General features: G+C 39.6%; 1 protein-coding gene across 2 annotated transcripts in view; it reads right to left on the bottom strand.

Moving 5' to 3' along the window:
• Positions 1–23732, bottom strand: part of pitpnb (phosphatidylinositol transfer protein, beta) — a 92280-nt gene extending 68548 nt beyond the window's left edge. The window contains exons 1-7 of one of the 2 annotated variants that reach the window (XM_039772329.1): positions 23641–23732; positions 14851–14881; positions 13797–13942; positions 11820–11911; positions 10481–10488; positions 7652–7726; positions 6174–6257 (exon numbers count right to left, since the gene is read on the bottom strand). In XM_039772329.1, coding sequence (XP_039628263.1) covers positions 6174–6257; positions 7652–7726; positions 10481–10488; positions 11820–11911; positions 13797–13942; positions 14851–14881; positions 23641–23660 — 456 coding nt within the window. In that variant the 5' untranslated portion in view covers positions 23661–23732. The remainder of the gene's footprint in view (positions 1–6173; positions 6258–7651; positions 7727–10480; positions 10489–11819; positions 11912–13796; positions 13943–14850; positions 14882–23640) is intronic. The other variant, XM_039772330.1, reaches the window with a different exon arrangement.
• Positions 23733–25539: the final 1807 nt, after the last annotated feature.

Raw genomic sequence — 25539 nt, 5'->3', positions numbered from 1 at the left:
GTAAACACTCATTCCCACTGAATCCTGCTCCGTATTTTCTTGCAATGTATACACAAGTCCCAGCACCTTTCGATGCAAGGCAAGGATGCCAGTGCGCCCACACATACACGTATGCTGTCAACCTGTAACCGCCAATTAACCCATCATGCTTACCATCTTTGGGACGTGAGAGGAACACCAATACCTAACACCGAAATGTACTCCTGCTGAAGTATTGGATTTCTGCAGTTCAGATATGACAGTGTAAAGATTAACCAGATCTGCAGTAGCCTGCTAAACTATGACACACTAAGCGGTTTTAAGTCACACTTTTCCAAAAGACAATTAACAGGAAAGCACATACAACTGCTGAATTTATGCACAGTATACTGCATATAGGAAAGTAAAGAATGTGCCTAAGCAAACATTTTCCAACAATGGAATTTATTATTTCACATCCTTCAGTAAAGCTGAAGTTTTAGTTTACTGAAATGCACTGAAATGAAAATATTCTTAGTAGGCCACATTATTCGTCTAAAAAGGACTTCCACCTCGTTTCATAAAATGAGAGCAGCAACAATAAATGGCATTTATTTAAACCATGTACATCTATCTACAGACTTATGGCCGTTTTATTTCAGGCTCTTAAAACAATGGCATTTTTACAGTTACTATAGTAGGTAAAGGGCAAAAATTCACAGCAGCATCTGGGCTATGGAGTAGTAAGCCAAAACACAAAGGCTTTAGTAGAAGAGCAATACTGCCACCTCCGCCTTAGAATTATATTTCCAGAATACATCTAAAACTGCAGTACAGTAAAGTTACCAGGTGGTGGTGTAAAATGACTGTTTAATAAAAAATGCAAAAAAAGACCAGTTTTGCAGTTAACCTGTTTCTTTACACATACTATGCTGAAAAGTTAAAAACAAACAAAGAGGGGTTTGGCTCTACAGATATGATATAAACATTTAAAAAATCCGAGACAGCTAACCTGATCATCAGTTCTCAAAGAAAATAGTGCTGGCAGCATTATTATTCTAAATACGTTAAAGAGCACTAAGTCACGGCAGAAATCGGGCAGCTCAAGAATTAAATGCTGTTCATGCTCTAGGTTAATTGATTCAATTAGATGGATTGCTGACAAAAATGCAAATGTGCCCAATTTATAGGCCAAGAAAGGAAACACAAAAAGCCTGTGTGAGCTCCCTGTAGATGTGATGAGAAGATCCACTCTTACAAGTCTAGTCTGTACTGTCAAGGTGCATGTTAATACTTGGGTGCTGCAACATGAACGACAATTTAATTCCTTTGGTCTGTGCTGTGGCTTTGTAAGTAAGGGCAGTACTATTAAATTCTGTATGTTTGTATTTGAATAGCTACTACCGGTCAGTTTACATCAACAGGAGGAAAAAAAAAAAAAAACACCACAAAAACACTTAATCCAGATCAAGGTCACAAGGACCAGACCCTATACTAAAAGTATCTGACAGAATGCAGGAGCCAACCCCCCAATGTGGCGTTAAGTCCATGGCACACTCAACTCAATCGCACGTCCACCAAAATACGTCATCAATTAAGCTAAAACAAACGCCCTTTATGGGGTGTGGTGTTTTTTGTAACCCCAGGGGGATAAACACACAAATACAGACTAAAGAAAAAGAAAACTGACTGGTAACTCTTGGTTTTGCAAGGTGCACGGAGGCCTTTGAGTAGCAGCATTGCACAGACCTCTGCAAAGAGCTGCCAAACTTTCTAAATATCCACATTTAATGTCATGAGTATAGCAAAAAAAAAATCAAAATGCTTGGTTAACATGTAATACAAAAAACACACTAAAAGAAGAAATAAGGCAGTTAGCTAACTGAAAGTGCAGGGCAAAGCTAAGTTTCAACTGCTTTAAAATGAAGAATAAAAGGTTGTAAAGATTCTTCCAGAAATACTTCGAGTATGTGAGTAAATACTAGCTTCAAACAAGCCTATTAATTAATACTATGAACATCACTCAGTGTGTAAATTGTCAAAGCAAATTAACAGGACAATTGTAGATGGTTAAAGATGAACACAGCCATTAAGAAAAGCAGCCCTGCAAGAAGCACGGTATTATCCATCTGTGCCAAGCAGAAATCTTTTAGTAAATAAGTTACCTAAAAGAAAATATTCACCATGTGCATCAAGCAGTTGGAGTAGAGGACAAACAAAAACTTTATGTCCAATACATATTTAGCCTAGCAGAGTGAACTGGCGATCCTAAATTGGCCCAAGTATGTGGATGGGCTGTAGCTCTTCACCCTCTGATGGACTGGCATGTCCTGTCCAGGGTTTGTTCTTGCCTTGCACATTATGCCAGCTGGGCTAGGCTCCTGCAGACCCATCCCCACTTGAGACCCTGTTCTGGGATAAGTGGGTTAGAAAATGACTGAGTCAGACACCAAACTCATCTAATCCAAAGGGACACAGCAAAAACTCTTAATTGGAAGGTTTGCTTCCTCTCCTCCACTGTGAGTTCATTTTCATACTCGCTGAAGCTTCAGTTTCTAGAATTTCCTTGAACAATCCAAGCCTAAGTATAGAATGTCTTTATTACTATTAATTTAGGTGGGTGTGTGTACGTACAGAAGATGATGTTATATGGATATGCACGCTTATTTCTCCTTTTGCATTTGTAAATTTGTGCATGCATCCCAAGTCATTGTTCAGTGAAGACCATCTGAATGGAACAGAGTAGCGTGCATCACAGAAAACAAAGCTTCCCTTATGCTATATTACTAGCAGAGTTTCAGTCAAGTAGGATGCAATGTTCAAAACGACCTTTATGCTCTCCCCTACATCAGCAGACATTCAGAGCTGAAATAAAACACTTACAAGAAGGAGTACTTCTCTTAAACACTATTTACTGGAACAGAGATTATGTACATTCATTTCATTTATCATAAATAGAGCTTCAAATAAAATCTGTCAAATTACTGTGTCCCTAAAGGCAGGCATACACATTGAGTTCAGGAGCCCCTTCACACAACTCACATGAAGCAAGCATCGACTACGATTACTACTCACGACGGTTGAAGTCTTTTGAAGACTCTTGACTTGATGGCAATTTGATAGTACACTAAAAGTAGCTAAACTCGTTGTCAGTCTTCATGTGATTAGTTTTTTTCTTATGACCAGCAGACATTACTTATGCTAATCTGTTAAAAGCACAAAAAGGCAGCACTCTTTGGAATTTGTAGCTGCTAGCAACTATTCCTCAGCATTTCTTCATCCTACAACCAATCATGACACATCTCAGAATACCATTCAATGTACAGTTTCATACCTCAAATCAGCCAGCTTTATTCTCCTTGCCATGAATTCAAAAACATTCTGCATGCATACTTGTGAAAGCCTAAACATGGGAATTACTTTCCGATTTGTCAATGCGAATTTAAACACAATCTGTTTGCAAGATCACTCTAACATATGACAGACTCAAGACAACAGTGCCCCCGATTTGTTGTTGCCATATCAAAAAGGTACTGTAAGGTATTACACTGCTGAAATTGTGCTGGCACACAGCTCAAGCATTGAGAGTAGCAACTTTACAACCTTCAATGTCCTTCTCATGACTTTGTGCCAACTTGGAAAAAAAACTCAAGCTCAAAAAGGTAGGTGTCCACAGTGTGGATTTAGCCTAAGTATACTATGGTTCAGGCACACATTAACTGTTTAGCCAATGCAACCATCAGCCATAGGTAGGGCTGCAACGACATCAACTACAAAAAATCGTCAATGTGGATTTTTTATTGTCCATGCATTATAAACAGAACATTTGATAGAGAGAACCACGTTGGTTTTTGTAACTGCAATAACCTACATGAACGTCTGGGGGCTGTATCATTTGTCAAGACAGCACACAGTCCTACCAACGAAGAACGTCTGAGGAGAAAAAGAACGTAGAGGAAAATAAACGTGGTTGCAATGGCGAGTCGGATAGAGGAGAGGGAAGGAGATGGAAAAAACTTGAGACAGAAACTTTCTAAAGTGTGGGAGCACTTTACCGAGAGGAAAAAAAAAAAAAAAAAAGGTTGAATGCAGATGCAAAGCAAAGCTTTCTTTTCACAGCAGCACCACCGCGATGCACGAGCATCTGAAAAGCAAGCATCCTGGAGCTGTGATGCCGCCATCGCTTGAGAGGTAAGTTTTAGCAAGTAAAGTTAGTGTCACATGTTAACATTGATGTTTGCACTATAATGTGTACATCAAGGTTTCGACACTGATAGTTAACCCTTAAACTGACACATACTTGGGGGTTAATGCACCCCTGGACGCCAAATATTTTTTAGCTGCACTTTAAATAAACGTCACAATTCACAAAGAAAATCTGAAATTTTAATGGAACATGTATTTTTTTTTCATGCAAAGAGCATTACAATTACTGCAACACTGATCATTTTACACACTGCAAATGAACTGTAAAAACTAACAAAAAAAAAACACTACTGCAACAATCTATTATATGTTCACGGTGCAACTGAAGCTAAAATTCAGTAAATCACAGAGCCAACTGCGCTTGAACTGGCTGCACACAAACAGAGGTAAACACTGATGATTGCATGTTCGTCTAGTGCAGCGGCTGAATCCCAGAGACACTGGTGCTGCAGTTCTGCCGGGGCCGGAAGTGCTCATGAGCTAGCCGCTCAACAAATGTATGGCACTAACTGATCAGCTCCAGCGTGCTGCCAAATTGCTCTGTAAAGCAAATAAAGCCATTCAATGAATGTACGTCACCAAATATACTCTTCCCCCTGCATGCTGGCAAATTGTGCTGAGACACAACTACAGCCGGTTTCTGCATTCAATGAATATACATCACCGAATATACTCGGCTCCGGCGTGCTGGTAAATTGCACTGAGAAACAACTTTAGCCATTTGCGGAGTTCAAAGAATGTACAGTATGTTGCCACATATACTCGGCTTCGGCGTGCTTCCAAATTGCACTGGAAACCGACTCTAACCAGTTGCAGCGATTTAAGGGTTAAGTGAATAGAAGTTCAGTTATGTTTGTTAACGTGTTTGGAGCTATAGTAAATGAGTGAATAGGAGTAGCTGGGCCATCCTAGGTTTTTTTTCTTTTTTCGTATAATATTTTAGTTCACATGAACTAAACCATTTCTAACTAACGTTAGGTAACTTGTGGTTTGGAGTATCAGTAATTAGCTTGTTACATATTTTAGTCTGTTTTTTTTTTTTATTTTGGCATAATATAGTAAAATGATGTGAAAAACTAAAACACTTTTCCTTCAGTGTGTGATGATTAAAACATCTTCGTCTGCAAAATGATTCTTGTGTATTCCTGCTACCTCTAGAACCTCTGAGCATCTCTTCTCTGCAGCTGGGAACATTGTCTCAAAGAAGAGAGCCAGAGCATGTCGAAATGCTCACGTTCCTGCAATCAGGAATATATGAACTGAATCTTTTATAAACTGTACATTTATTTTATTTGTATTGAAGCTTTATTTAAACTTTAAGACACACCAGTGGCCATCCTTGGTTTAGTTAAATGCACTTTATTTTGTTTAAAGACTATGTGCACTTTAGTTTGTATTGTTTAATGTATTTCTTTTTTATTGTGATGTTCACACTAATATAAAACATTGATTATTTTCAAATGCATGTTTCACTGGTTGTTATTTTAATTTGATTATTATTAATTTCAATTGTATTAATGCAGAGACATCAGGGTGACATTCACAGGTTGAGAGAAGTGAGCAGATGAGGTAAGACAAGCACTGGAGCCCAGAACCACAGGTCGCAGGCATCAAAATAGTCAGGCATGAAATAATCGTGACTGATCAGGGAAAAAAATTGAATGATTAGTCGACTCATCAAAATAATCATTAGTTGCAACCCTAGCCATAGGCATGTTCAGTAAAAAGAAATGAGCAATGCAGCAGCAAAAACAAGGGGAAATATTAATGAAGATTCATGAGTGTGAACATGTAAATAAATTAATATCACTTTAAAGAAATGTCTGAACCCAATATTTCATACAAATGTTTAAGTAAATGAGCATACTGTTATTGGGTAGGTCATTTACTATTTTACCATCATTATAAAGACAAAAAGAAGATCTTTAATCTTAAACACTACTCATATATATGAGGAACTTTCAGGCCTGGCTGCAGCACACAAATATGACCACTTTTAAAGTACTTACACCTGGATCTACTTGACTCCTGTCTGCAATGTCAATGGGTACCACCTCAACGGACTTCCATGTGACAGGATCCAATTCATGAACCTGAAGACACAGAAAGAAAAGGTGTCTAAAAGAAGATCATAAAGGGTGTTCAATTGTTAAAACTATAAACGTATGCAAATATGTGAGGAAATTAACATGTGAATTGAAGTAGAAGTGCTAGTAACACTGATTATGAGTGAAGTCATGTAGTGCACCTGCTTTGACAGACTTAACACATTTCCTACAATACCTTCCTTTAATCCAGAGTCCATTCAATAGTAAAAGTTACAAAAGCACCAAACCCCCGTGGTTAGAGTCACACATGTAACACTCCAGGATGAGAGGGGGCGCGGTTTCTAAAAGCCTCATCGAACACCCCCCACTTTTGGGGGAAAGTGACTGTGCCCCTTTCAGTTCAATACATAAAGGCAGCAGTTACCAGAATAAGGTGTTTCAACGTCGAACAAATCATACTGTAGGACGGAGTTCCACAGACTGGCACTTAGCAGAGAGCTGTAAGGAGGGTACAACTGGTGAATGTTTATTTTATATTTGCACCAATGGAGTACCCTGTTTATTTTGCTATCAATAGTATCTTTTTGTCAATTTGTTGTTAAACTGCTCGGCTGAATTGGCACCTTAACCGACATTGTCTGTCCCTTGTACCCATTATTAACCTGACGGTTCAACACCAAGAACATTTAATCGAAATAGGTCCAAGTGCTAAAAATTAAAAGCAAACCAAAACAAATGATTTGGATTTTAAAGACTATATTTTGCTTTAGAAACATCTAAGTAACCGAAAAAGCTTTTGGTTTCATTTCCCGTCACAGGCTAACCAGGTGTGCAAAACATTTCACTTCATCTTACCTATTCATGAGGTTCACTTCCTATAAAGTGTAAAGGAAAGGAGAGAATGGACATAAAACACAACTAGGCAAGGAACACACACACACACACACAGAATAATCCAATATAATAATCCTTGTGGTGTCAACATGAGCTAACTCCATGTTTAATTATTTAGTGAAGGCTTATTTCAGGATAACAGCGCCGCACAATGGAAATCCCTAAGGCAGATGCAAAAGGCCTGGTGGTGGGAGATGCCGATTACAAACAGCAGATCGTGTCAGGATGCACATGATTGTCATCCATTATTATTTTTTTTTTTTTGTAATATTTGATTTGTTGAGCAGGAAGTGCTTCGTTTGCTCCACTCCTCCTGTCACACCTGGTCTTAGAACTTTGTGCCAGACAGGAAGAGAGAACAAAACTTGATGTCTTAAAATATGCAGGCTAGAAATAACTTACAGAGGATGACAGTAGTATTATGAAAGACATCTAATGTTAGATTATAATTTGAATGTCCTGTACTTTGACACTGGTGTAAAAAGGCAGTATTGTTCAACCAAAGCAAAATTAAACAACTGAACCAGGAAGGAAAACACACTTACATTCTCTAATGTACCCATATCAGGCTTGTGCCATGTTTCAATTTTTATGAAGAAGTCATCTTTCATATATTCATTCTGTTGGGAAAAAACAACACAGAAGAGAGTTTAAAAGTAATTATGTCCCTAAATGGCAAAATACTGACTTTGCTAAGAATCTGACAAAGATGTACTGTACATTTTATGTACACATGGGAAACAAAAAAAAATTAATAAAACAAGCAAGTTCTCTCTCTTAACAAACAAATTTTATGTGGGCATAAAATCAACCAAATGGACATTTAATGCCTTGATGTTCTCTCCAACAACCAATACAGAATAAGATCTCATTAGGCTGACTGGAAGAAATCTCCAAGTGCTTCACCATCTGCCTTGTAAAGCCAAAATCAGGAATTACAAAAACAAGCAAATAGAAACAATCTGAAATGAAGGCAGCTTACTATAGTGGACAAGAAACACTAGTATAAAACAAAGCAGGTCAAAAATAAGAATAATGACAGTTTCATTAAAAATTACCCTAAACAGTCTGAATCAATCAACTCATTACTAACATAATAAACATAGGGCTTTTCACAGGCATAAAAATCAATTAGGGCAAGATTAACCCTGACCCTGCACAACTCTAACATTTTACCTTTAAACCCTGGGTTCACATACAGACTGTGTAAAGTCTCTGTGGGTTTTCCTTCCACATCGCAAGGTTCAGAATGTTGCTTTAAGTGGCACCATGTACGTTTGTCAAGTGTGAATGTGTCCTGCAATGGACCTGCACTCCACTGGGGCCATTTTCTAACTTGGGTCCTAATCTGCCAGGTTAGGCATGGCTCCCATGAATATGAACCAATACAAATTTTAAAGACTGAACAGATAAATTACATGAAGAAATAAATAGCCTTACTTTGCATATTATCATCTAACTTCTGAGAACTTAAAAATATCTTGCATCCCTAACTAGCAGAGCATTTACATGTGCTTTAATATTCCAGATAGACAGAAACCATGTTAAAAATAAAAAAAAAAAAGCCACATACACCCTTATTCTGGATAAAGAAACCATGTTAAAGGATGAAGATTTCTCTACGAGTAACCCAGTTATTTGGCCACATACACCCTTAACTCTGCTGCAGTTAACTATTTCATATTCTGTGCATGTCTGATGCACTCTACTGGACTACAAATGTGTTTGCTGTGCACACGCTTCCACCAGCCACATGTAGAAAATCATAGAAGCACTCACAAAGATAAATTTCCTGAGGCAACTGCTCAGGCGATTGCATTATTCCTCCTACTGTTTGAAATAATCTGTCAATATTTCATAAATCGCTAAATGTTGATGAGCTGACTGTACAGTGTTAACCTCAGCAGCACCATCTCAGGAGACACAGGCCACAAGCTTGTTTTCAGATACATTTCATCTTTGAAGTGCACTTTTATGACGTTGGAGCATTTTGCCTAAGGCAACTCGATATGTAAATGGGGGGTTTTAAGACAAAAGGTTTCTGCTTTAACTGGACTACTCACCCTAATGCAATTGTGTGTGCAAGGACACACACCCTATGTAACTGCTTTATCAAGTTAAGTTTCCAAGTACGAAATGAGAATGCGGCCCATCTCAGACGGTTGCCTTATTCTTAATCCAGCAACATCTTGTCTGCGTGTTTTCACAGAAAGACAAGTCTTCCAAGACTCCAAAATTAACCAAGATACAATTTCTGAACCGTTTGGCACTGTGTGTTAACACACTCTTATTAGTGGCTTCTTTCCTGGAAGAACTGCTAAATTGATCTCTGCAATTTTGCAAGATGGACTGGAAGACAAATGTACATGTGCTAGGCTGGCGTTTCTCTTAATTAACTGACAGTGTGCAATCTACTTAGGCTGACTCTGCATGTTTCAGGCAGTTTTTCATGTTTCGTTAACGGGTAAACCAATGTTCAGATTGTGACACCAGACTCTGCATGTGCCCCTTCGTAAATCACATATGCGGTTAACTACGTACATTTGCAAATACATGGGAGAAAAATGTAAGTTACTGAATTAAAACTTTCAACATGCATCACTCTATGTGATGAAGTATGGTCTCACATAAGCCATGATGAGGATTAAGACTTATATAAAGCAGCCCTGGAAGCTTGGGAGATAACAAGTGAAAATTTGGTAAATCGTTATGTGCATATAAACACCCCCTTTACTGGAAGACATTGGTACACCAGCCCACACTGGATAATGAGGCAAGGAAACAAAGATAGAGGAAGACTTTAATTGTGAAAAGAATCCTCCATGGTCTTGGTGAAAGCACACTATTCCAACTGATCATTGTTTCACCAAGTGCATTTAGATTGCTGGGAATCTGGGGAGATTAAACATTCATTTTAAACAGCACCTTCCATGACAATCACTATTGAAAATCTTATTGTAGAAGCAGCTTGCCACCAACTATCAACCCTACTCAAAGTACATTTTCCCCCCACCCCAAGATTTTGGCCAAAAATAGCTAAAGTACACCAACAAAGTAGTATACAAAGAATACAGTGTGATTGTACTTCAAACCCTGAGGTTGTGGGTTCAAATCTCAGTACTAACACAGTGTGACCCTGAGGAAGCCAAAAAGAAATGTAACCAATTGTATTATAAATGATGTAGCTTGTCTTGGAAAAAGGCATCAGCCAAATAAGAAAATGTAATTGTTCTGATTGCAGCAGTGCCGACACTAATTACTATCCCAGATATGGAATTTTCACATTATATTTAAGTTATATAAAAAGTGATAAATAGTCACAGCAATGCATGTAAGAATAAAGTAAAATTTCAAATGAAGTTCAAGATACTCACCGTTACGACTACAGTCAAGGCAGCAAGGATAACACAGAGTTGGGGGAAGAACATAGAAAGAAAAAAAAAACAAACCATTAGATACAGATTGAGCAGATAGCCAAGTGCACTTTAAAGCATATGTGAACAGAAGTTTACCTCTGACAAACTCAAGAAAAACCAAAAGTTACTTGTCAGAAATTAAAATCATTAAAATTAACAAACAAAATAATGGGTGCCATGGACTATTTACTTAGATGTTGACAGGACATCTGCCAACCAATTCCAGACAGCAGTATACTTGTTTGCTTGAAGTTTAATAAAAGCTCCATACAGTGCATACATTTCTGGCACCCCGTAAACCTTATTTGGACAATTTCACAGTAACTTAACTACTGGTTATAGAAGTGCAGTTAGATAATGTTTCTGATATTTCCCAGTTTAAATTTCTCTTTCCGTAACTAAGCTTCAAACTCCACATCGTAATTAAAAAAAAAAAAGTATCACATGACTCTAAATACAATAAAATGCAGAAAAAGCAGGGTGAAATCTTTAAGGTATATATAAAACTAGACATTAAGGCCGTTACAATAACGGGCACTAGAACAGTAGTGCATAAACATTAGTAGGAACAGTCTATATTAAATGGCAAGGGACCTTGTATGTGGCTGTAATGTGTGTCACTGTATTGTGTGCCTTTAATTTTCTCTCTCAGTAATACTGGTTTGTATTTCCGTAAAATGCCTGTAATGTTGTCAGACAGTAATACAGTGGAACCTTGGGTCAAAACCATAATTCGTTCCAAAACCCTGGTTGGAACCCGATTTGGTCGTGAACCGAAGTAATTTCCCTCATAGGATTGTATGTAAATACAATTAATTCGTTCCAGACGGTACGAACTGTAATATATATATTTATTTTTTTTTTTTAAGTTAAGCACAAATATATTTAATTATACCATAGAATGCACAGCGTAATAGTAAACTAAATGTAAAAACATTGAACACCACTGAAAAAACCTTGAACAACAGAGAAAACTAAAAGTGCAAGAGTTCACGCATTAGCACTATGAACCGCTCAGTAAAAACTTTTTTTTTTAAATGAGTTTTAAGCACAGGGGAAAAAAAATGAACATTTGAAAAATACATAATTTAATAACCAAGAAAAGTAACATTGCAACAATGCACACGCGTGTGTGTGTGTGTGTGTGTGTGTGTGTGTGTGTTCTCTCTCTCTGCACAGGAAATGCACAGGTAGAGGCTGAACATGTGGCCCCGCGCATGCGCACTTCACCAGATGACACACACACAGACACGGACACCTGGATGCACACAGGGGTTTTATTAAAGAGGATACATACTTGTTCTACAATATGGATATGCATTCCAGGCCTTTTCATGGAACACCAGGGAACCCTCAGGTGCAATCATCCTGATAAAGCCAGGGACTTTACTGCAAGAACAGAAAAGAACATTGTCAAGCCACTTTATCCAGATTCCTGAAACTGAAGAGCTCAATTTATTACAGAATATAATTTCAAATGATATACTATAGCTGATAAGATCAAGGTTAAGGCATTCCAACAAGGTCAGCCTTACCACAAACATGAGTGAATTATTCCTCCAAGACCAGAGATCTAGTGACTTCCTAGTGCTGTTGTGTCCAATTGTAGCACGTCACTCAAGTGCAGTTTCATAGCACATTTCACAGTAGAACAATCTAAACTAACATTCTGCTTGTCTGTTCTCTTGCCCACCACATGTAGGACTTTTAACCCCTTAAACCTTCAGGTTTTACTTCTGCTAGGTAAGCACTGCCTGTCTTTATTGTATTTTATGTACTTGCTAACTTAAAATTTACTCTTCAGTGAGAACCTCAAAAAGACAGTAATACCAAAGACATTTTACTAAATGACAACCTCATTTCAGAAACTTAATGGGCACAAAAAAAAAAAAAAGGATGCCTACCCACAAGAGAAGCTGGTTAATTGAAGTGTGACAGAATATCTGCTTCACCTGCCCTTTTAGCAGAAATAGAAAAATTTTGTGCAATACATTTCAAAATGTAAACTACTATTTATTGCACAAAATTTCACTACAGACAACTGTAGTAATAGAGTGTTGTCACCACATCCATAATGGCTAACACAGTAGAAGTTAAGCAAAATGACACGTTCTATGGGCTAACTAGAAAGGCTACAATATGCAACTTGAAACATCTTGACTGAAGAAGGGGCAAGAGTTGCCTCAAAAGCTTGTATATTGTAATTTTTCTAGTTTGCCAATAAAAGCTTTCATTATAGACAACTGTAATCTACCCATTATTGTTTCCAAGAATCATAAAAACAAGAATATGAAGAAAAACCTGAGAGCCATGAAACTGCTTTGGAGAATAATACAACTTCAGTTAAAGTGTCTTTGAGAAACTGAATGTACATTTCATGAATATTTTAATATTAGATATTAAGAGATCACATTACTTGAAAGCTGCCAATATATCTTAATTTCACTGTTCATTTTAACAGTCACAACAAGAGTTTCTAACAGCTAAAGGTCTGTTCTATGTAATGAAGATCAATATGATAGATGACCCTCAAAGCTGAAGTGTGCCTTGTCAACATTAGCATGAATGCCTAATTGAACTTAGGCAAAAATGACTCAACAGTGAAGTAAATAAATAATATCAATAAGTATTGATCATTGTGACAAGGAATGCAAGGTGTTGGCACTTGGACAGAAGCATCTCATAATGGTGCCACAAGAGTCAAATAGGAGAATACAGTTTAGTCGGAGCCATGAAGACAACGTTCAACCCGCACAAAGATACATGCTAACTGGGCCCATAATAAACTCAACATAACTAGAATGTAATGAGGAAGCAGAGAAACAGACAGAATCATCACTTTCAGATTTGCTTACAATGCCATTGGAGGACTTGAACCAACCTAATTGGAGGAAGGTGCCGCACCATCAGTTTAAACAGGTCACCAAGGACTACCGACTGTGTGGAATCAAACGGCTTCACTGGGCACACAGCATAAATAATTCATGCGACTCTTACATAATTCACTGGATACTTCATCTCTCTTGGTGATATATCAGAGTGTCCGGCAGGTTTCACACTCCACCCCCCTCCAACCTTTATGTTCTACAATGTCAGCCAACGCTTTTTATTTTCATTTCATCTACAAAAATGACCTTTAATTTTTTTTTGTATTACTGCACACCTGGGCTTTCAAGTCAGTGTCCCATCACAAACGAACAGGAAGAGCACCAGATAAAAATATAAAAATTAAAACAGGGTTCCAAATAAGATAATATACACAAGCAGCACTCACCTTTTCAAATGGTAAATCTTGTGTGTATATTGTCCTTTTTCACCTTCTTTCTCATAGGGTTCATTTTTCAAAACTTCAATGCCTTCTCCACCACCAGTTTCATTTTTACTTGCCTCAGCTACTGAATATAACTGGCCCACTTGGTACTTGAAAAATAAATACAAATAAGCCAAAAAAACAATTAAAAATGATCTCTGAAGGAATACACAAGACCAAGCAGAGTAAATGCCTGCTATTTCAGCTTTCTTTTCTCACAAGCATGTCTAAATGGTTGTTGCATTTTTTTTTAATGTAATGATAATTACTGTCGCACTGAGGAACTCCATTTCTATTGATGATTCATTTCAATGGATTAACCAAAAAAAAGAGCCAGGACCCTAGCTTAAACAGGCTAAATTCCTTCATCCCAGCTAATTCATGAATTTGATTTGAATCTGTTATTTGAGCTTTATATTCAGTTATACTAACTCTTTCTACAGCCTAAAAACTAAGGACGCTTTCACTTACAAAACTGTATTGTTAAACAAGAATCGCCTCTGTCTATACTACTAGGTTCATTAATAAAAAAAAAAATGAAAACACAGACATTCACCCAACTATGCATGCATCGGCAGAAAAATTTTTAAAACGCTGGTAACACTGCCAGCCATGGGCTTTATACAAAACTATAGCACTTGCACAATGTTAAAAGAATCCAAAAATGAAGCGCATTTGAAGCGTAGAGATAAACGATATAACAAGCCCACCCAGTCAGCCTATTGAAAACTTGCTCTTTTACTCCACATTCGACTACAGCACTAAAGACTTTGAACAATTAATTATTCAGCAGAAGTGTGTCAAGAAACACTACTGGGGCACCTTCACACTTCTCGCAATAGGCCTTTATAATGCCTCACTTTAACCAGTTATTCAAGTTGTTCATTCTCTTAAGAAACTCGGATGTGTATTTGTTTATTACAGTATTTATTGAGCACCTGTAAATAGCTCATTCTTCTCCTATCTGCCTAAAACAGCTTAGCACAGGACAGTACATTGACCTGAGAGAGCAACTCACCTCTTCTACTGAGCAAGGCAGAACCACACGGCTGAAAAACAAAAAAAAAAAAATTGATTAATTCAATATTTCTGTGCAACTACACATTGCTTGAATTATGCATTTGAGAGCTGTGTCAATGATTCAAACCGGAGGTACAATTTAACGTCACATGTCCACTTCTTACCTATCACCTAGACAAGTGACAGCAGTCAAAGACCAACAAGAGATGGCAAATGGATTATCAAGTGACAAACACAGAAAACCCTCGTGAGGCTGACCATATGACCAGAGGATCACAACAGCAACTGTCTCAGAATCTACTGATGGAAGTGATGCTGCAGGACACCCACGATACTTAATAAGTCTGTGTGCGTTATATATGTCATGAACAGAAGAGAGCAGTGCATAGGAAAAGTTTAAAACATAAAGCAAGTTAATGGATATGGGATAAAAAAAAAAAAAATTCACAATGTAGAGAACACAAACAGAACGGACATATAAAAATGGATTTCACACATACACATGGAAAAACATGGAATTTGAATATGGGGATGGTAGAACAAACGTGGTATAATCAGCTCTTAAATCACTGCATGGTACTAATAGTTGACTATCAAAGTGTACCCCAAAATCATCTTAAAAACTAAATACATTATTCTGAGTTTTATAAATCAGGGCAACAACTTTGCTGAATCCTATTAAGGTGGTCTTAAACAAGTTTCTTGGCAATATGTCACATGGAATTGCCTTCATTCTACAGAAAAAAACAGTAGACCGTCATGTTTCTTGAGAAGGCAGATGCATTATCGTTATTTTTGAACCCAGAACTGAACAAAAATGAACAGAACAACAACTCTTGAACACAGAGTTAAGGATGACTTAATAGAGGTGACCTTTAGGACACTGAAGGAATTGCTGCTGAGAATGGGGCTTTAAAATCATATGAATAATAAATTAAAAAACTAAATTTTTAAATCAATTTAAAAGATACCTTGACAATAAAAAAATATCAATTTCTAACAAAAACATGCAGCTTTGAGTGACCCAAAACTTGAATCAATGTAAGGCAATGGACTTGAGATGCTAACGTGCAAATCCTACCACTGGCTCAAGACACATGCCAAGCTGATGAAACACTCACATCAATCACTTTGAAACGTAAAAGAAACCTGCAAGACACTATAAAAATGCAAAAAATTACAAAATCAAAATCTACATTTGGTAACTGTGCACAACTAGCCTCCCAAATCTACTTCACAAACAGCATGAATGTAGTTTGTGCCCATCTCTATTTCTCTAGCACACATTTATCAATTTGTGGGCTGCTTTAGCTTAGCCAGATAGACTATCCTGTTAGCAGGGAGTCTCCAGTTCCTGCCGGGGAATTCTCAGGCCGGATGTGAGATGTGTTCCTGCCACAGGGCTGCTTTCTGTGCCCATTCAGATTCTGCCAGTACAAAGACAGCCAGACGACTGTGCTCAACCTGAACCTGCAGCAGGCGTTCTTCTTAAATGTCTAGCAACACACCCTGCAGTGAAGGGTGAGCCTGCTAGCCACCACAGGCAAGGGTGGAGATGTAGACAGACTAGAAAATCGAGAGTGCCGCTCAAGAAATTAACTCCATGTTCACCACCACCGCTTACCACTGCACTACTCCATTTCACAAACACCCTAACCTTAATGGTGGACTCATTCTCCTTAGGCAGCAGAGTCTTACCAGTGCCATTGCCAGGAGACACTTTGAATAGCAGGCACTATACCTTCAGGACTGTAAGCAGGGGGCGAGTTAAGATTCCAGAGCTTGACACCCTCTGTGAATGTAGGTTTTTTTCCCCAACCAATGTCACAGTCAGTGCGTAATTTAAATAATCTAAATTCTCAGATGTGAGTATTTCTTTGTGAAAACTTTCAATGCTTAGGTTGCCTTAGCCGTTTTCTTTTGCAATGGGAAGTCAAGAAGGATGACAGCTTTTACTGGCTAACTAAAACCGATTACAACATTCAAGTTAAAGCCCAGTTTCAGACCGGTTGTAATTTGAAGAGGCCACACTTGACTCCAAAGCATGCATACTGTAATCAGTTCAGTTTGCCAATAAAAAGTGACATCTTGCTTGACTTCTCATTGCATCCATAATAGCTAACTAACACAGTGGCACACCCTTCTTTTAAAATGTATTCTCTTAGGTTGAGTTTGCTCTCTTAAATAAATCCAAAGGCTGACCATAATGAAAGCTAAAGTAGAGTGGTGACTTAAGAGTCGTATTCACTGCCTACTCTCTTGTTGGAAGAGTTTCTAAAAGGAACACAACACCAAAACAATCATTTTATTTACCTGCTTCTTACCCCAACTTACCTGAAGCAAAAGCTTAGAAAAATTGTTAAATCGTGTATTCAGGGGAAGTGGAGGTAACAAAGTTCTTTATAAAACAGGCTCTTACAAAGAGCAAGCAATAGCAAAATATCTAAAACAAATCTCCATTTACTCGTGAGGTATAACCCTTATGTCAGACATAGCCTCCAACACATGTACATTAGCGAAGACCTTGATAAATTAATCACTTCCCACGAATGGCTGGGAAGTGTGCTCAAGCAACAGCGATGTCTGGGACTGAAGAGCCGCCTCCTCCTTCGTTCATTCATTGGTCATTAAGCCACCACGTCATCTTATTTCTGGGATTTTTAAAGGTAAACTGTGAAACTAATTTTCTGTTTCTTGAGGCACCACGAACTTGCACAAGACGGGGCACACTCTCCAAATTGCTACTCACTCTTTCAGACCACACACTCTGTAAAAATGACATGATGTCAAATGCCATGTTGGCCAATGAATGAGCTGTGGATGAGCAGAACTACTGACCGATGAATGAGGGGGAGATGGGTCTTAATCTCAAAGGCTGCTTCACACTTACTGTAAGCGTGCTCTCCAGATGTTCTTCAGAAGATTCTCTAGGAATGGTTAACTTAACAATATTTCAACCAAAATACCATACATGTGTTTGAGAAGTTGCCTTACAGATTGTGACACAAGTGAAAGGAAATTTTCATTTCCACAGACATTTTGATCCTATTGGCTGTTGTTCATCAGTCTCCATATTAGCAAATTTGTTATCTCCACAAAAACACTGCATTAAAAACTTTTCTTGACCTTTACTATATTAATAACATGGTTTAAGTAACAGATTTAAAATACAAGGTTCTTTGGGTGAAGTATTCCTTAAATGAGCAAGACAAGTCAAAATGACCATGAAGTTGCTGCTCTCCTCTCAGGATGTGTCATGTTAGGCTGCTTTTCCAGCAATCTTCTGTCATAGCCTTCATTTACCAAATTTTAGTGAGTCGAAGGCAGTCACCAATGCGCTCCTGTGAAGGACTCGTGTCTAATCTGACATACCCAGTAACTCAATCCAATTAGTCTATAACTCCCTCCGAGAACAAACAGTTTCAACTTGGACATCAGCCATTAGGTTCGGCTCAGTGTGTCCGAGTACCGACAACTAATGAAATGCCCAAAGTACAATGCAGCGAACAAGAAACACACATCCCTTGAAACTTGCAAACAGGAGAAAGGGTTAGCCTTTCTTGTGTCTTATGTTTTACATTTCAAAACAGAATGGAAAAAAAAGAAAAAGGCTAAGACAGGAGCAGAACTCGACATACTTATTAGTCCTTTGAGCAGTGACAACTGCATCAGGCACCATGTTAGAAGTCATTACAAACAGGACAAGCACAACTGCACAGACAAATCAGCACTCAGTTGGTTAAAGCAGATATGAACAGCAATTTTCAGTGGTTTAAACTGACAGTCTGGCAACAAGATCTGTGACTGTGGTTGGCAAAGCTGACATACCCCACAAACAGGAGTCACATAATGGGACATCAGCTTTAGCATTCATTGTTGTTAGTGCGGTGGCGCAGTGGGTAGCACTGCTGCCTCGCAGTTAGGAGACCCTTAAGGGTTTGTGTCCCAGGTCCTCCCTGCGTGGAGTTTGCATGTTCTCCCCGTGTCTGTGTGGGTTTCCTTCCACAGTCCAAAGACATGCAGGTTAGGTGCATTGGCAATCCTAAATTGTCCCTAGTGTCTGCTTGGTGCGTGTGTGTGCCCTGCGGTGGGCTGGCTCCCTGCCCAGGGTATGTTTCCTGCCTTGCACCCTGTGTTGGCTGGGATTGGCTCCAGCAGACCCCCCCATGACCCTGTAGTTAGGATATAGTGGGTTGGATAATGTACGGATGTTAGTAACCGTGTCTGTACTGCTTACTCAATCACCCTCATCTGTATAAAATTAAGAGAGCAAACACTATAAAAACCATCTAAACTACAAAGAAAATAAAGGTATAAATGTAAACCAATTGCACAGAAAACATACACTAGGTATTTCTTAGAAATATTGGTAGCACAGGTAACTGCACACTTAAAAGGAAGAACAGCACACTAAGTGGTTCGAATACAAACCTACAGACATGGAGATGCCTTAAGACTTAAGTTAGAAATTCCTCCTCAAAAAGAAAAGGTTTGAGGAGAAGTTTAAGGATTCAGTAACTTCAAACACAGAGTGCCTCCTGGCGGGACTCCTTTCTGTGTCCCATTTTCATGTACAGTTTGTTTGTCACTGTTGAGGCCACTTTAACTGGAGCTGGCAACCCATAAAAACTACAGCTGACAAGCTTTCATTTAAACTTAAACATTACTAACTCTCACTGAGTTAACACAGTTGTCCTACTGCATTTCAGAACTTAAAACTGGACGCTTCGCCCATTTAAAGGGGCATCATGGCCTGACCATCTTAAAACACTGGGTTTGAATCCCCACAAAGTCCTTAAAAGTGATGCAAGGCCCCATGATGCTTTCTCTCTAGTTCCCTCAGTTTTTCATATGTGTTAAAGTAAGCAGACCCCAAAAGTGGGAGTGTGCCCAGTGGTGCTCTACCTTCTCGTTCAGCTCGCAGGTTTCCCATTCCCCATGACCTTCAACCTAAACAAGACAGCTCAAAAACAAAAAGATGGATCATGACATGAATTTAAGGCTACGGCGGAAATTATGAAAGTAACAATACAAAGTGCTGATCTGCAGATGGCAGGCCATTTCTCACTTCATGAGAACTAGAAGCTTATCAGAGTGCAGGTCTGTAACAGGAAGGTACACACAAGTCGGACACTTAAACAAAATGCCTACTGCAGCAGCACAAAGAGTCCACAAGGAGACATAGAAGCTAATGAGCCTCTGAATGATATGCAATAAAAGACAGCAGCTGCCACTGCCCTTCGAAGCACAAGCCAGACCATCAATGAATAACTTGCATAGTGCAGCACATGAGAAGGCTCAGCCCAAGACATGTTGCATAACCAACAGACAGTAGCCTAGACATCGGAGCACGAGTGGGTTAAATAAGTTACTTGGGGTCACAAGAGGATCTGGTTCCAAGTCCAGGTCCTGAAACATCATATTATGCTGCTCTTGCCCAGTCTAAAAAAGCTGTGGAATGGCCCGCTCAGCAGTTACCCAGAAGGAAAGGCAGAGGGGCTGGAATGTCCAGTCAAGTTACTTTACAGGCCTCAACATGATAAAAAAAAAAAAGTCAGAATGAGCAATTCTATCAGAGCTTCAACTACTCGACAAAAAACCAATCAAGTTGTGCCCTTCAGCCAAAGGTGTGGCCAAAGCAAGTGCGCTCTGATGAAAGAGCTGCTTGTCCAGGTCACGCCACAACTCGGTTTATCTGGAATACATACACATTTCTACATAAATGAAGGTGTTGAAAGAACAAAACAACCAGAAGTCTCCTACATACAACAGGCCTTTACAGCCCTTTGAGTTGTGAAGTTCTGATACTATTGAGAGATCCCAGTATTTAAAGGGCTACTTCACCCAAAAATAGTTACATTATCCCATGTAGTGATGGCAGAGAGAAATATTTAATTTCATGCAGAAAGAAAAAAAGGTTATGATGATAAAGAAGCAAAAGGGAAGATCTGCATCTCCCCTCATATACTGGTCATGAGTCCTATCTTGACATTGTAAGTGCAGAGAATGCATTTCCTGTCTATGATATGCGCTGATTTTATAGGGGTATGTGTTTAGCAATGTTTTAGCAAAAAAAAAAATGCCATGCATTTGGACATTAAGCATAGAACTGGATAAGCGACACAAGCCTTATGTGAAAAGAGAAAAGCATTTTTTCTTTTTTTCCACAGAAGTTTTTCACATTGTTTGCTACAGTCCAGCAATGCTCACCACTGGATTCTATTACGTCATAAGATAAGAATATTCTTTTAACCACTTTAGAGCTTAAGCATGGGCGTGTAGAGGCTGGCACTGCCATCTTAAAAGGCCTACAGTACATGCTTCATTCCAAAGTGATGCTCTGGTCTTATTGTTAATGTTACTTCTCCTTTTCAAGAGCAGTTTTTTTGTATGGAGTGCAAATGTATGTACAGCTTATACCAATGTGCCCACACACAATAAGACACAGACATAATAGAACAAGTAGAAAGTAAGATAGATGTCTGCTCAATGGTGCAATAAGTGGCACGCGGGACTTTTACACACTCCACATAACCATCATGACGATTAAACAGGCCACAATCCACCAAAATGTCTAACAAGCACATAAATAATGTGTGACGTGGAGTGGTGTGTTTCAAAACCACTACTGGAAAAATAAAACTACAGACTAAAGAAAATTGTAATCCTGATATTAAAGGATATAATCAGATAACCTGAGAGGTGGAAGCCTGTCTCCAGCACAGGTACCCTTGTAGATTGTGTTACCGAATCCCTGTATTCCAAGGACCGTAGGTCCAATGACCCTTCAGTAAAAATCATGAAGATTGCTGCTGCCACCATCATCATTGGACAGGAACCGCATACAGAATGGAGACTTCTCTTCTTTCTGGGTCTGCTACCAATATCATGGTACAGTAGTTAATACCACCAAAATAGTGGAAACAGTAATAGACTTTTGCAAACAGCAGTTACGTCTTCCTCTAGAAATTAGTAATTGTAACATCAATTTGGTGGAACCCTTCAAATTTTTGGACACCTTTCCAAACAACAAAAACTTTCAGCTGAGACATTAAGACCACTTCCTTCACTTTATAGGGCTTGGTGGCAAACATACTTTTATGCCAATTAAATAAATTAAATAGCTCCCAGTCCATCATAGTAGAGTTCTACAAAGCCATAATAAAAAGTGTGATCCCATAATCCATTCTTGCCTAGTTTGGTTCAGGAAAGATAAACTCCAAAATATATGACATCTTGTTGTGAGGGTCTGCTGAGAAAATAAGTGGATATGCTCTTCCATCTTGTTGTAGACCTCAAGTGTTATAAACCACGACAAAATGAGTACCATGGACTCAAACAGTTTATCTCATCACTTGTTCCAAAAACTTGCCTCTGGTAAATGCTTGAGGTCAACTTAAAACTAACAGGAAGAGGATTACACATGGAAAACCTGTGATTTAGCCTATTCACCTCGCCTCCTGTGAGTTACTTCATATATTGCATGGCAGTACATGCCATACACACAAACTTTCATTTTTCACACATCTCCCTTAGAACTGCACTATTCTGAAACGGTTTCTATTGTAGACCTTCTGTTATCTGTATGTGATGCTGTGTTGGGTTATAAAATGGCTCCAAAGCTTGTCCAAATTCTTGTACAATGAAGAACTGGCAAATCTACAATTCACTATGACTCGATTTACAAATAAACACTATAGACACATCTACATCACAAACTTTAAATAACTAAGCAAGAAGAATACCACTTGAAAGGTATAATGTCCAAAATGATGAAGGGTGTGACGCCACTAATTCTGGCGCTACTTGCCGAGAATACTGAGCAATTTTATAAACACGTAAAAACTAGAAAAGTAGTGTTTGGCGAAAAAAAAAAGAAATGTTACAAGACTTTCATTATATGGCAAGTCTTTCCTAGCCCAAGATAATACCGAACTGGTACTCAAGCCAGACAAACAGTTGACACACGGTATGCCCCAGAAATGTCCCGTTTTCTAATATTGGGGCCACCATAGAAAACCCTTCGCCTTTAAGTAATGCTCTCGAACCTTCCAACGAAAGTACAACACAAAACCAAACGCTCCCAACGCCTACGGTGGTTTTCAAACTCTCGGCCATGCGTGGACCCAAAAACTCCGGCTTATAATTAGAAGTGACAATATACGTGGTCACCATGGCAATGCGTGCCAAGAAGGCAGGCACAGTTCAAGTCAGCTCGAAGCCAAACGCCTTTCCAAGGGACTCCATTCCAGGCCGACGTTTTTCCCCAAACTTTATTTCCATAATTACGACATGACAGAAATGGGTTAATCGGCCAGGTCAACGTCGAAGCGGCTGTACAAAGCCACAGGAGCCGTACAGGTGAAGGGCCAGAGGCGCCAACCGAGTCCTCTAGTTCCTGCCGTTCCTTGAACGGGAATTCGTGCCCACAGCCATTCCCAAGATTTGAGCAGATTAATTCCGACCATTGTGTTGAAAAGAACTTAATCCGTGTCGAGAGTCTCAATTCCTGACGTTTCCACGGCCTTGCCCGTCTGCCTCAACTGTTTGCACGACTCGCGGCCCCGGGGTGCGCGGGAGCTCCAGCTACTCTCAGCGGAGCCGGCACCAAAGCGCAGGCCCCGAAGCCGGTGAGCAACAGCGTGCCACATCTGGGAGGAAACAACCAGTGAAACAAACGAACGACACCGCAAACCGACCACGTGCGTCCATAACATACGACAGTCTCAGCTGTCCCAGACACGAACACACGAAGAAAAAGCGCAAAAACAAGCGAACGCTCACTCACTATTCTTTAATGACCACCATCTTCTCTCCGTCAGCAGCCTCTGCGCTTGCGCTGACGTCAACCAGCCGTGCCAACAAGCTTCGCCCAGCCGCCCTTCCTTCGGTTCTATTGGTTCGCTTCGGGACATTCGGGAAGTTGCGCGCCAATGAGAGCACCCGAGTGACGTCTTCCCATTGGGTGTGGACGTGAATCGTCACCGGCGTGTTTTGCCCCACCCCTCGCCAGACGATCAAGGTGTCGGCCGCACGCTGAGAGTGACGTAAAAGGATGTGTGGCACGCCATTTGGACCCGCGCTTTTTTAGCGCTTATGTTTAAATTGCACTGCCACTTTTATTACTGTAGAAAGTAAGATGTATGGGCACACCTCGGAGGCACAGCTTAGATGTGCTTTACTCCAGAACTAAACAGTTTTTGGGGAAACGTCAGACGAATAAAACAGGCGTTTCAAAAGTTTCTCGTTGGTTGATTTCATTGGCTCGTTAAAAGTTTCTCGTTGGTAGATTTCATTGGCTCGTGCGTGGCTGGGTGTATAAGCGCATATTGCAAAGGTCTGGCGTTCCATACAGTATTCTGCCTTGTGCCTTGTGCCCTATGCGCCCCCCCCCCCTTTAAACAACTAAGCCACCGCCCTATGGAAGCAGACGGAATCGAGCATTCGTGGAGCGGCGCTGAAAGGCCTGCCCACGTCACTTTGTGATTGGCTCTATGTAAACGAAGCTTTCCGTGACAGGTTCGTGAATGTACCCGCCTACCTAACGAGTTTTAAGACGGAAAAAAAATCTTTATTTACATAAGACCGCCCCTTTTAAGAAACGCTCTGATTCATCCAAACGTGGTCGGCGAGATGGGCGTGGCCGCAGGAGTCTGCTCTATTGACTTGAAACACAGCCGTGAGAAGATGACGGAATGCGAGCACATTGCTTTTAATATAATACGTAGTGTTCGTGTATTTGAACTACGAAGCATTTAATTAAGAGTGTAACATTCAGATAAAATGTCCAATTAACGAATATGATATATCAGCATAATAATAATTCATTACATTTATATAGCGCTTTTCTCAGTATTCAAAGCGCTATTCACACAGGGAGGAACCGGGAAGTGAACCCACAATCTCCACAGTCTCCTTACAGCACCAGCACTACCACTGCGCCACCTGTGAAGATGTAAAAGCTTCCTGCGTGCGGCCCTGAGACATGGAGGGATGAAGGGATGGATGGATTTTAAAGCCTAAATATACAGGTGAATCGTGAACTTTCATTTGAAAGTTTTACAGATCTGGCTAAAGTTGTTTCATTTTGCGAAACATTCATTGACTTGAAGCTCTTTTTCTACTTGTCCCTGTGTCTCTAAAATTGTCCCATTGTAAGGGTGTCCAGTAACAGGCTGGTATCCTGTCCAAGTTTTGTTCCTGCCTTGCGATTAGTGCTAGCAACCTTGAATAAGATAAATATGAAGTCAATGGAAGGTTATATTTAATGTTTTTCATAACATAGTATTGTCTAAACTTTCATCCATCTTCCAAACCCACTTCATTATAAATAGGATTGCAGGAAGGGTGGCGCCCACCACAGCAAACACTGGGTGAACACACACTCACACATGCACACACTAAGGGCCAATTCAGCAATGCCAATCCACCTAAACTACAGGTCTTTGGACTATGGGATGGAATTGAAGAACCTGGAGGAAACCCACACACACACAAGGAGAGAACATGCAAACTCCATGATGAGTGCACCTGAGATTATATTCCACTGTGTCACCATAGTGCCCATTCTGTAACCTGGTTAATTCAATTCCAGAGTAAGCCACAGCACTGGGCACAAGGCAGGAATGAGACTCAGACTGACTGCCTGTTGAGACCACCTATGTATGTACCCGCTATCAAACAAGGT

Source organism: Polypterus senegalus, chromosome 12, assembly GCF_016835505.1.
Source record: "Polypterus senegalus isolate Bchr_013 chromosome 12, ASM1683550v1, whole genome shotgun sequence".
In the NCBI taxonomy this organism is placed as follows: Eukaryota; Metazoa; Chordata; class Cladistia; order Polypteriformes; family Polypteridae; genus Polypterus; species Polypterus senegalus.
The sequence above is the reverse complement of the archived record's forward strand: the minus strand, read 5'-3'. Positions and strand labels throughout refer to the sequence as shown.